The sequence below is a fragment of the Asparagus officinalis genome, chromosome 9 (genome assembly GCF_001876935.1).
Source record: "Asparagus officinalis chromosome 9, Aspof.V1, whole genome shotgun sequence".
NCBI lineage: Eukaryota > Viridiplantae > Streptophyta > Magnoliopsida > Asparagales > Asparagaceae > Asparagus > Asparagus officinalis.
Genome location: NC_033802.1, coordinates 58,026,512 through 58,039,934, shown reverse-complemented (window position 1 = coordinate 58,039,934; position 13,423 = coordinate 58,026,512). Strand labels below are relative to the sequence as shown.

The 13,423-nt window shown below is 38.8% G+C and overlaps 1 protein-coding gene across 1 annotated transcript in view; it reads right to left on the bottom strand.

The window, feature by feature from the left end:
* Nucleotides 1-2,939, bottom strand: part of LOC109824391 (carbonyl reductase [NADPH] 2) — a 14,914-nt gene extending 11,975 nt beyond the window's left edge. The window contains exons 1-2 of the mRNA XM_020390981.1: nucleotides 2,569-2,939; nucleotides 1,769-1,968 (exon numbers count right to left, since the gene is read on the bottom strand). Of these exons, the coding sequence (XP_020246570.1) occupies nucleotides 1,769-1,968; nucleotides 2,569-2,660 (292 nt within the window). The 5' untranslated portion in view covers nucleotides 2,661-2,939. The remainder of the gene's footprint in view (nucleotides 1-1,768; nucleotides 1,969-2,568) is intronic.

Genomic DNA, 13,423 nt, shown 5'->3' with positions numbered 1-13,423 from the left:
CTATAAGTGCTATCAATGTTTCAGCTTTGTTCTTGGGCATGCTGAGGTAAAGTCTGCAAAAGTTTCAACTGCAAAACATTAAGGTAAACAAATATGAATCGAGAGACAACTAAAATCCCTAGCAAGTCACTGATCAATATCCATTGATTCAACAAGGCTCAGGCCTTTACAAGGAGACGAAGAAATTGGTATCTTGGTTAGATGATAGTTGGACAGTTGGTTTGAAGGTTGTTAGTTACCATGATTCATCTTTTTTTTAAGGAAATGAGGTCAAATATTATATTCTCAGTAAGAAAATAATGAGAATGTTGTGCGCTGAGCGGAGAGCCACTACACTAGCAAGATGATTGATGGATCATTTATATTTAAGGTAATAAACTCTTAACACCCAATGAAAGAAGGTTCGTCTCTTCAATGATCATTTGTATGTCTCGAATAAAGTAACAAGACAACAATTACCAATAGAGGAGATGATCGATGAAAAGATAAAATTTTGATATTGTTATCACCTCTACCTCCTTCATATGAACATTCAATTCGTACTCTTGTATGAGCAAGATGCAATTAACATTGAGGGTGTAGAAATAGTAAGACCAGAGCTAAGAGTAAAAAGGAGAGGAGGATATGCAGCTATAAATTAAGCTATAAATTAGTAAATAAGTGCATTGATCCCTTTTCTGTAAGAAAACACGTACAACCACATGCCCAAATAAATCAAGCTGGATGTTCTCAAAAATCTATTCCATCCTCAAAATAAATTCCCAACTCCCAAGCCTCAAGAAATAGATGGCGAAAAAAATCTAAAATGAAAATTGAAATATATCTAACTAGTTGAATACAATTTGAGGTCTATGCTTGTACTGCAAGTTTTTGATAATCTTCAAATACAAAACCTATACTCAACAGTGTATGTCGTCTGAGTTGTCCTCTCATCATAAATCCACCTCAAATTACAGAGATGAATCATGATCCCCATTTTCCCCCTAAAATACACATAAAGATATAGATGAATATCATTACATGATTTCATATACCGCCATAGCAAATATCACTATTCATTACTAGAGTGAAGGATTGTTTCATTTCCAATGATAATGAGCAAGATATCCATCATTACATATTGTAAAGGACAAGTCATGGACTATAAGTTGGATGTTAAAGTACTATGGTAATTCTCCAGAAAAAAGAAATGATAGAAACTACAAGCAAGTGAAGTATATAGACCAAAAGGTACTTTGGATTCTGGTCATGGGAAGCTCCACCAAACAGGAAACTAGTATTAATCCTCGAAGGGACACACATGACACAACTATTCCTTGAGAAAAAAGTTATAGAAAAAGTGGTTGCGGAGCAAAAAAAGGACATCTTCGAGAAATTGTGAACTCAACTATATGTGATGATATCAAATATGTAGATTATATACAACAGTGACAACTAACAACACAGAGATAACCCATTGGACAATAAAGTAAAATATTTAAATCAACATAGGCTGTTCCCATAGAAAGTTTAAACTAATGGATAGTCGACTAATAACTGTAACATTGATGATAATTCATAGAGCAAACTATGCCAACTTCTATAATATGGATTCACAATCATATCATAACAGAACCTTAGATGCAGAAGCAAGTAGTCGGTAATTAAAATTAAGATGCAGATTAACATCGGATCAACACACAACATTGACTTACATAAAGAAAATATCAATTATTACAAAATTCTAACCGATGAATAAGAGTAAAAGATAATCATATTGCTTCTTTACCTTCATAAACATAACAATTGACAAAAGCATCCAATGATCCTAAGAGCTTCCATGCAATGTCCACAACCCCATCGAATGTTGCCTCCTTATCTTCTTCCATATTCAATCCAACCACTTCAACCCGATTAATTCCCTTCAAAGAACCCATAATCTCCTCGGCCATGCTTCGGAGACAACTTTCATCACCCGCTAGAACTAACCTAATTACAAAATCAAAGAAGAAATCTTAAAATATAAATTAAAAGAGAAATCATAAGAAACTTAAAATCTAAGGTAATAGATATATGAGATTTAACCAATTGATTGAAGGAAAGGAACATGCCTCAGGAACAAATTATAGAGAAGGTATAATTACAGAATAGAACAAATAATCTTAAAAGAAGTTCCATCAAGCAAATAATCCATCGAATTGGTAAAGAAGAAGAATATGTTGCCAGGGATTAAAACCAAACCAAACCAAACACGGAATAATACATGAATTCAAAAGCAACAAAGATATCACTACCATCCATCAACATAAGTAGAGTAAAACAGCAAAAAAGATAGGATCTTCAGAGATTTATATAGGACACGTAAACAATAAGAAATAAGCACAAAAGGAGCCTCATTCCAAGCAAATTAATTCATTGAATTGGTAAAGAAAGAAAAAGATGATACAACTCTAAACTACAAATAAACTAAAATCAAACCCAAAAGAAAATGATCCGTGAACTCAACAGCAACAACAATAGCACCACCATTCATCAACAAAATAATAATTAACAGAAAAATATACATATATAAATATATACGATTATTACCTGCAGCCACTCTTGGCCAAATGATAAGCAATCCCTCTCGAGATCTCGTCTCCACTCACAGTCAACAGAACCCTTCTCCCACTGCTCTCCATTCTCTCAAGCTACCAAACAAAAAAACAAAAATCCAACGCTCAAATCTCAAGTTGCAGATACCCAACTCAAAAAGAGGACATCTTGATCATGAAAAAGTGATTAATTTTAAGGAACTTGAACACGTCTGAGACGACGCGATTTTGATGGACACGATAAATAGGTAGAAAGTGGGTAATTCGGTCAAACGTATTGGGGAATTGTGAAAATTTGAGAGGAGAAAGCCAAAATTGGAAAAGTTTGGATCGGTGAAATTATTAGAATAAGAGCTAGAGGGAAGTCAACAGCAGCTAAATAATTGAGTCCGAGGTTTAATGTAAGGACTGTTATGTATTTTAACCCTGAAACCAATATATTTGGCAAAATGTCCAGATTGGTATATTTTATAGAGGTTTGGTGACATGTTGGTATATATTTTTTTTTAGTTTTATCAGATTGGTATATTTTTGTCGATTCCGGCGTCAAATACACTTTAAATTTGGCCGGAGTTACTGTTCCGACCAGTGCTGACAGGATTTCTTGCATAAAACTCCCTCATTAAAACTCCATCATGCTCCTAACCCTCTCCTCCTCCTCTCCCTCTCCCTCCTCCTCCCTCTCCCTCCTCCTCCTCATCCTCTTCAACCTCCCCCTCTCCCTCATCCTCATCATCCTCTTCCTCCTCCTACTCGTCCTCTTCAACCTCCCCCCTCTCCCTCCTCCTAAATTCATCCACAGCTGCTAGTAGTTCAGCTAGCTTCTTGTTTGGGAAAATATTATCAGCCTTCATCCTTTTCCTAAACCCATACGTTGAATCATTGCGTTCAAGTAGGCTTCAAGCAACAACTCATGTAATTTCATCCTATTTCTGAACACAGCTTGCCTTCATCTATTCTCTTTCATGCGCTTAACCAAATCTTCCCCCTCAAATAGAAGTTTATTTTTAGCATATATCCTCAGAAGAGCATAATAGGATTTTGATAAAACTTTATTTCCCAACTTAAATGTTTTCTCAAATACTTCCTCAACCTTATCTACACAACCACGATGAGGTTTAGCCTCACACACTTTCCAAACCCTCTCAACATCAGAAGCTTTGTCAAGAGAAGCATATAGAGGGAGAACAAACTTGCAAGCCATAGATTGAATCATTAGATCAGGCCACATTCCCTCAGCTTTCATCTTCTCCACAATCTGTTCGATGCCATGATGATGATCATGATGACGAGGTTTTGTTTGAGGGGGTTTTATGCAAGAAATCCTGTCAGCACGGGTCGGAACAGTAACTCCGACCAAATTTAAGATGTATTTGGCGCCAGAGTCGACAAAATATACCAATCTGACAAAGCTAAAAGAAAATATACCAACATGTCACTAAGCTTCTACAAAATATACCAATCTGGCCATTTTGCCTAATGTATTTTCAAAATTAGGAAAATTATATTAAGTTCCCAAAAACAATATCTTCATGTGCTGGTCGTAGCTCATTCAGCCCCCCCCCCCACCCCAGCCCTTACCCCCCCCCATGTTGTGTAGCTCCAAGAAGTATGACATCTTGTGCTGCAGCCCTCTTTTAGCAATTATTACCAGCCAACTAAGTATAGAGAGAATATAAAAAGTACAAAACCCCAAAATGTTCTTATCTCTTTCATGTTAGGTCTATTTAGAACTAACATGAACTCCAATTAGAACTAACATAAACTTTTATTATAACTAATTTAATTCCTTTTAAGTCTAATTTAAATCATGTTATGTCTAATTTAACTTATTTTAAGTCTAATGTAATTAGACTTAACATGAAATTTAACTTAAATTTTTAAATTAGACTTAACATGATTTAAATTAGACTTAAAAAGAATTTAACATGATTGAAATTAGACTTAAAATTTTGTGTTAGGTCTAATAAAAGTTCGTGTTAAGTCTAATTTCATGTTAGATCTAATAAAAATTTGTGTTAAGTCTAATATCATGTTAGGTCTAATAAAAGTTCGCGTTACTTCTAATAAAAGTTCGTGTTAAGTCTAATTTTATGTTAGGTCTAATAAAAGTTTGTGTTAGGTCTAATAAAAGTTTGTGTTAGGTCTAATTTCGCCAAAGCCTCAGAAGCAATTCAGCGAAGCTAGAAGATAACTTAGCCAAAGCTTATCAATCTTGACGACAAGTCATATCATGTCTACTCAAAGACCATGAGTCATCACATCGCTTATCAGCCCACGTCCCGTCGATCGCACCTCAAATCGAGGCTGAAGTGATCTTCCTCCTGTCGCCAACCGACACATGTAGAGCAAAGGATGACTCACCTTCCAGCTCACACTTTGTCACCGCCATTTGCATGGTCGAAGTGACCAATCTGCCATTGGCATCCTCTTTATATGCAGATGCTATTCTCCATAGCCATAGGTTCGCAATCTAAACTCTCCTTCTGACCTAAATCTTAGAGATCATCATCTCTAATGCACATAGCATAAGAATACATAGTTCTATGGCTCCACTCAAGCTCAAGTTCATCAACTGACTTGATCGTCGGAGGTACCACAGGGGAATCATCACTCCGCCCTCTCACGACTTCTTCTGTGCAGATTGCAAACTCTAACTCAGTGGCCAAACATAAAGTCGGGAAAGAAAGAGATCACCTTCATCATCCTCTATCACTCCTTAACCGCAACCATCCTATTCTGGATTATATTGTGTGATCTTTAGCATCAACAGTTTGGCGCCCACCATAGGGCCTTCTTTTTTTTTTTTTTGAAGAGAACATATCTGGTTCTGAAGATAGAGCTGAGCAATCTCGTCCTAGAGGACCTCATCAGAGTTATGCTACTTAAGCCCATCTTGATGCAATAGCTCATATGATTTCCCAATTCTGCCAAGAGCAATTTGTTGCCTTCTCCAATGAGCTTCTTAGCTGGCTTCCACAGCCGCAAGAAGTAGTCTCTACGACTCTTCGCCATCGTGCCTCTCCAGTCCCCTCAGCTACCATTAGAGCATCTGGATATGATCGAGTCAACAGACCGATCGCAAATGTCATCGGGAGTAACAACCCCCTTTCAGACGACCATATGAATGTCTCATGTGAGAAATTCAAAATGCCTCACATAGAGACATACAAGGGTGAGGAAGACCCCTACGAGCATGTTCAGAATTATTATAATGTGATGAGTATGCTCCCTCCAAGCCTCATAAGCAATTCTCTGTTGGTGCTTTCCTATCACTTTTTCAGGGAGTGCTAAGCTCTGGTGGAACACTCTCGAGAAGAGATCCATCAGAAACTTTTGACAGCTTAGTCGAAAGTTCATCCACCATTTCCTAGCTGACGCCAAGCGGAAGCTCCCCCCTCATGTGCTGATCCAAATAAGGCAGGGGCCAGAAGAGAGCCTCCGGGCCTACTTCAAGAGATTCCAAGCCAAAAGGCTGAAAGTCGATGACCCAGGGGGTGCGGTCACCATGTCAGCACTCGTCGCTGGTTTGCAGAGCAATGAGTTGGCCGACTCTCTTGCTAAGAAACCAGACGTTAATTATGAGCAATTGATGGCCAGAGCCCATGGATACATGGACATGGAAGATGCCTGAGCCTATAAGGTGGCAGCCAGGGCCACATAGACCTCCACAGTCACGCCTTTGGCACCCTGATCCAAGCCCTTAGCTCCTCATCAGGATAAGCCCAAGGCACAACACTTTGGCCGACTTCACAGTTGTTTCTCGGCCATAGAGGAAGCCCTAGTCAACTCTCCTCGCAGTTCTAGCCATTCGACTCCTTAGTCGGATTCCAAGCCCTTGGCTCCTCACCAGGATAAGCCCAAGGAACAACCATTTGGCCGACTCCCACAGTTGTCTCTCAGGCATAGGGGAAAACCTAGTTGACTCTCGAGAGCCTAGGTGGTTCGACTCCTCAGTCGGATTTCAAAGCCCTTGGCTCTTTATTAAGGTAAGCCTAAGGCACAACATATGGTTTGATTCCTCCCACTCTCATCGATCATCATGGTCAAGACCTTGGTTCCTCATCAGGATAAGCCTAAGGCACAACCCTTTGGCCAACTCCCACAGTCGTCTCTCGGTCATAAGGGAAAACCTGATCGACTCTCAAGAGCCTAGGTGGTTCGAATCCTCAGTCGGATTTCAAAGCCCTTGGCTCTTTATCAAGGTAAGCCCAAGGCACAATATATGGTTCGATTCCTCCAGCTCTCATCGATCATCATGGTCAATACATTGGTTTCTTTAAGAATAAACCCAAGGCACAACTCTATAGTCGACTCCCACAATCACCTCTCGACCATACGAGGATACTGAAGACTTAGGTCCAGCATGAGGCCCAACCTCAGAGTTATCATTCTGCCATTAAGACCTTGGTATCATTATGAGTAAACCCAAGGCATGGAGTTCAATTGTCCGGTCATCTTCAGCAAAAAGACTCAAAGCACTTCAACTTACTAGTCTTCATCGACCAAGACCCGAGCATCTTGCCCGCAGTAGGCGCAATATGAGGTTGTTGTCAAGCTGGCTCGTAACATTCGGGTCAACACAACATAACCAGCTCAAGAATTTCCACTTGATTCGCTAAATCAAAGCAATGCTACAAAGCAATCAATAGCCCTAACTTCAGTCCAGAGCTTTATTCATTTTACTTGGACTTGGCTAAAGCCGACTCCAAGCGAAAGGGGCCAACTGTTATGGGGTATAACTGTTTCCAGATATATGATCTAATGAGTTGACATCTCGACCGACGGGAGAGATAGTCAGAGATCAGCTAGCAGTCCGACTCAGCCGACCAGACGAGTTGAAATTCATCAATATCAACTCCAAAGGCGGTACCAGTCAACCATCTCGTAGCAGGCAACTCGCCAAGAGCCTAGTAGACTCAGTGAGTTTTCGCTCCTCTTAACGAGTCGACTCTCCTCGTGAGTCCCATCACGAGGGACATTGCTTCTTAGCGAAGCTAGAAGATAACTTCGCCAAAGCTTATCCATCCTGACAATAAGTCATATCATGTCTACTCAAAGACCATGCGTCATCACGCCGCTTATCAGCCCACGTCCCGTTGATCACTCCTCAAGTCGAGGCCGAAGTGATCTTCCTCTTGTCGCCAGCCGACATATGTAGAGCAAAGGATGACTCACCTTCCAGCTCACACTTTGTCACCACCATTTGCATAGTCGAAGTGACCAATCTGCCATTGGCATCCTCTTTATATGCAGATGTTATTCGCTATAGCCAAAGGTTCGCAATCTAAACTCTCCTTCTTACCTAAATCTCAGAGATCATCATCTCTAATGCACATAGCGTAAGAACACATAGTTCTATGGCTCCACTCAAGCTCAAGTTCATCAACTGACTTGATCGTCGGAGGTACCACGGGGGAATCATCACCCCGCCTTCTCACGACTTCTTCTGTGCAGATTTCAAACTCTAACTCAGTAGTCAGACATAAAGTCGGGAAAGGAAGGGATCCCCTTCATCATCCTCTATCCCTACTCAACCGCAACCATCCTATTCTGGATTATATTATGTGATCTTTAGCATCAACAAGAACTAACACGAACTGAGTTAGAACTAACAGGAATACAAAATAGAACTAACATAAATTAAAAGTAACATGAGTTAGAACTAACACGAACACGAAATAGAACTAACATAAATTAGAAGTAACATGAGTTAGAACTAACACGAACACGAAATAGAGCTAACATGAACTCCAATTAGACCTAACACGAACTTTTATTAGACCTAACATGAAATTAGACCTAACACGAACTTTTATTAGGCCTAACATCAAATTAGACTTAACACAAACTTTTATTTGAACTATCATGAACTTTTATTAGACCTAACATGAAATTAGACTTAACACGAATTTTTATTAGACCTAACATGAAATTAGACTTAACATGAACTTTTATTAGACCTAACATAAAAATTTGAGTCTAATTTCAATCATGTTAAATTTCTTTTAAGTCTAATTTAAATCATGTTAAGTCTAATTCAATTTTTTAAAGTCTAATTTCATGTTAAGTCCAATTAAATTAGACCTAAAATAAGTTGAATTAGACATAACATGATTTAAATTAGACTTAAAAAAATTAAATTAGTACTAATAAAAGTTCATGTTAGTTCTAATTGGAGTTCATGTTAGTTCTAATAAGAGTTCATGTTAGTTCTAAATAGACCTAACATGAAAGATGTAAGCGTATTTTGGGGTCTTTTCTCTATGCTAAGTTGGCGGGTAATAATTGCTAAAAAAGGGCTGCAGCACAAGATGTCACACTTCTTAGGGTTGAATTACACGAGAAACAAGTAAATTGACTGCAGCACATGAAGATATTGTTTTTGGAGCATTAACACAATTTTCCCTTCAAACTTTTGTCTTCAAATGTTGATATTCCTAAAAATATCTACAACTCTCCTACTTGGGATTAATCTACCTATCACTTACCAAACGTTTTGTTACGCATTAGGGGGTGTACTGACAAAATTCCCTAACTTCGGACAAATATACCCATCACTTACCAAATGTTTTGCTACGCATTAAGGCATGTACTTACAAAACCCCCAACGAGGGGTGTATATTTAAGGCTTGTTTGGTTCATTTCCTTAAAAAAAAGAAAACACAAAATCATGCTGAAATCTATTTCAGTTCATTTCAGAGGATTTATCAGATTTGATTTTTTTTTTTTGATTTGTTTCGTGTTGAAATCATAGGATGTAAAGCATTATTTTCCATTTTTTGGTTTGTTTCAACATCTAAAAATCAAGAAATCTGACCTTATTTCAGCCACTTAAGTCACATCGGGTCTCGAAAAGGTAAGACTAATAATATTTTATTCCTCATTTCCTACCTTTCCCACCCATTTCAGCCACTTCGGGATAGAAATGGGTTTTTACAAATTCTGACGTGGCACCCCATTTCACAGTTCCATTTCTTTAAAACCCTCACTGAACCAAACGCGGGAAATGGAAATGGGTAGAAATAAAAAACCGACGTGGAGCTCTTGTCAAGTCACAAAAACTCCATTTTCTTTTTTTTAGCAAACAAACAGCCCCTTACTCTAAACTAGGATATTCAGAAATACAAAGATTTGAATGGTGAGTATAAAAGTATGGTGGATTAGGCGTAAATAAACAAAAATAAATGTTTAAGTAAATACTTTGAACTATTAAATAAATGGTTCATTTGTATAAACCCCACCTACATCACGGGTATTTGTAAAAGTACCTCCTATATTTTAATATTTGCAAATTATGTCCTCAAATCATCAACTTTTTGTGGGAAAAACACCTCTAAAATCAACAAATCATCAACTAGATGCTAAAAAGTTGACTATTTTAACGATAATTTCTTTCATATTAGCAATTTGTGCAAATAAACCCCCAAATTTTATTCTCTTGCAAAATACCCGCAAAATTTTCTATCCTCCTCATGTCGATGGTCTGTTTACCCTCACAATATGTATGTGTTAAACGCAGGCTGCAGCTCGTAGTATCCATGACTAATGACAAATCCAATGGTTTTAAGAACACGGTCACGTATTAGAAGCATCGATATCAAGTAAAGAATTGTCCTGAACCAAATATGGTGTCATATGTCTTATTATTATACTAAAGAACTAGTATTACGATAGGTAAATATCTATAGCTTAAGTTTTAAGTTTCCCCCCTCTGTCCTTTCAAAAGGGTATGTGACTTGGGGTGAAAACGAATCAAATATTTAACAAATACTTCTAAATTTATTCACTTAAATATTTGGTCATATTTGATCTGATTGTTCATTTAACAATAAATAAATAGTTTTTAGTATCCAGTTCACAGGTGTATTCATTTGTTTTTTATTTTAATAAACTATTCGATAAAAATTTGTTTACTTAAACTGGTATTAATTACACATGTGATGTTATGTTCTTGACCCACATAGATTTTTCACTTTAATTGTATAATATTTTTGAGAGGCTTAAAAGACCATGGAGAGTGAGTGATGATGAAGCTGAAAAGAACAACGTCTTGCCTGGAGTCTCGTGAAGGTAGTGTAGAACACGAAGTAGTTCATCTTAGTGAGAGGAATGTGGAGCAGCAATAAACTGACTAAGCACATGAACGGCGTGTGAAATACCAGATCTAGTGATAGTGAGGTATACTAAACTCCCTACAAGATGTCGATATTATGTGGCATCAGGCAACGGGTCACCATCAATGGCTTTGAGCTTCACATTCAACTCAAGAGACATCCACGCTAGTTTGGGATTTGTTAGGCCGGCACAATTGATGATGTTCTTAGCAAACTTTTGCTGAGAGAGATGGTAGCCATGTGGGATTTGGTTGATTTCCAGTTCGAGAAAGTAATGTAAGCCGCCTAGATCTTTCATCTCTAACTCTTGTTGGAGGTAAGATTTGATTTGGATAATGGTTGATGGGTTGTCACCAGTGACGATCATGTCGTCGACATATAGAAGTAAGATTGTGTGATGTCCATTAGAGGAAGAGATGAACATGGCTGGATCATACGCACTAGGAAGGAAGCCTACTGGTTGCATGACCTTTGTGAACAGTGTGAACCATGCGCGAGGTGCTTGTTTAAGGCCATAGAGAGCTCATCGTAGGTGGTAAACAACACCCTTGGAGTTAGGAAGTCCGGGAGGTGGAGTCATGTAGATATCCTCAATGAGATGTCCATGTAAGAAGGTATTTTTGACATCCATTTAGTACAATGGCCATTGTTTGGTAGCAACAACAGTGAGTAGTGTGCAAACAGTGGTCATTTTGGCAACTGGAGCAAAGGTCTCCACTTCGTATTGTTGTGTGAAACCGCAAGCAACTAACCAAGACTTGTGGCGCTCAATGGTTCTGTCCGCTCTAGTATTGACCTTGTAGGTCTACTTACAGCTAATTAGGATCTTTTTCGGAGGAAGAGATGTGAGATCCCATGTGTTATGGAGTTTACTCACCTAAGATACGAGTATTTGCAAAATGATACAATCATAACCCTAGCAAACTAGTCTCAACCAACTTAGTGGCCCAAGCCCAACAGAGGCATCGACCCCACTAACTCATCAAGTCGACATTCTTTTAGGCTGACACTAAAAGTGGGGTCAACCGAGCCTATCATCGAAGACGACCCACCAGGGGCACTTGACTATGTACTCGGCGACTCACGGAGATGACTTGGTGAACATTCCCTATCGACTAAGTTGAGGAATAACCTCCACATCAAGCCTCTCCCCCAGAATATATGTCAGCATCCCAGTCCACCTCAGATAAGCCTTATCCTGATTCTAGCTTGATGGTCTCCATGACTTGTCAGCTACCCACTATTTGTGGAAAAAATTATAGTAAAAAGACAGTGAAAGAAAATTGACTTGTATTCTCTCAAAATCGATTACAATTTGGATTTCCTGATTACAAAAGAGAGGAGAACGAATTTGATTCTCCCCTTTGTTTAAAACTGGGTTCTTCTTGGTAGCGATGGAGTGCCTCCTTCGATTGCTTGCGTCGAATTTGCTCTCCGTTGACGATCCGATCGTCTTTTATCTTGTGGGAACAATGAACTTCTGTGGAAAGTTTGATGAATAACTCTTAACGAGTTTAAGAACTCAGAACGAGTTAGAACTCCATGAAAAGAGTTGTTAGAACCAAAAATTCGGTTGATGGCCAAGTAGATTTTCTGTTATTGAAGGATTCTTTTAGATTTGATCCTCTGATTCTGAGTTAAATCTTCTGTTTTGAAGAATTCGCCTCTGCTATCTCTAGAGAAAATCCCAAGCTTCGAACCTCTTTGTGCGGTTTAGATACTCAAGATCTAATCTATCAGCCAACCAAAAACCATCCCTCTACTCGGTTGAGTTTTTTGAGTTTTTATAGGTGGATAAGGGGTTATAACTGTCCTCTAAATCCGCTCCTAAGTGGGCGTGATTTTCTCAGATCGTGCGGAAAACGGTTCTAAAACCGTTCGACTCATATTTGAATGAGTCAAACGCCCAATTTGGCGTTTAGAACCCTAACTTCGCGTCTAAACCGTTCGACTCATATTTGAATGAGTCAAACGCCCAATTTGGCGTTTAGAACCCTAACTTCGCGTCTTGAAATTGAGACGCGAGGTTGGGTGTTGACTGAACGTCAAAAACGCGAGGGTCGTTTGTGTTTTGCTTGTTGCAGCTTAGAAACGCGGGGGTCGCCTGCATTTCAAGAATTGTAACGCGAAGATGAGTTCCGCAATTTAGAAGGAGCTAGTTGATTTGTAACTTCTTCTGTAAAGCGTTGCAGGGACCATTGTTCAGTAATCCTCACATTAGCTGTTGTGGGGTGTGAAAGTCGTCAGATTGTAACTTTCACTGTAGATTGTGTAGACTGCTGAATAGAGTTTTCATCAGTTGTCGGAAGTGTCGTTGAATTGTAACTCTTCTCGCTCTATGTGAAGTGTCGTTGAATTGTAACTCTTCTCGCTCTATGTGAAAAGTCCTCCATTTGCAGCTTTCGTTTGTTGGCATGAAATGTGAAAAGTCCTCCATTTGCAGCTTTCGTTTGTTGGCATGAAAGCTATCTGATTGTAACTTTCATTGTCAGAGCTTGATGGGGATCAGCTATCCATTGTGATTTTTAGACAGCCTACAAAACCCCCTCCAAAGTTTTTAAAAGTTTGCGGTTGACTGGGACGAATTTTCGAAATACTTTGGATCCCAAAATTTAGTGGATCGATTGTTCACTCCGTCTGATTTGAAGACATCACGAACTTGGTTGTTGTAATGTTAAAATTATGTTACCCTAAACCAAACAACGTAACTTTTGAGTCTTGATGACAATGAAC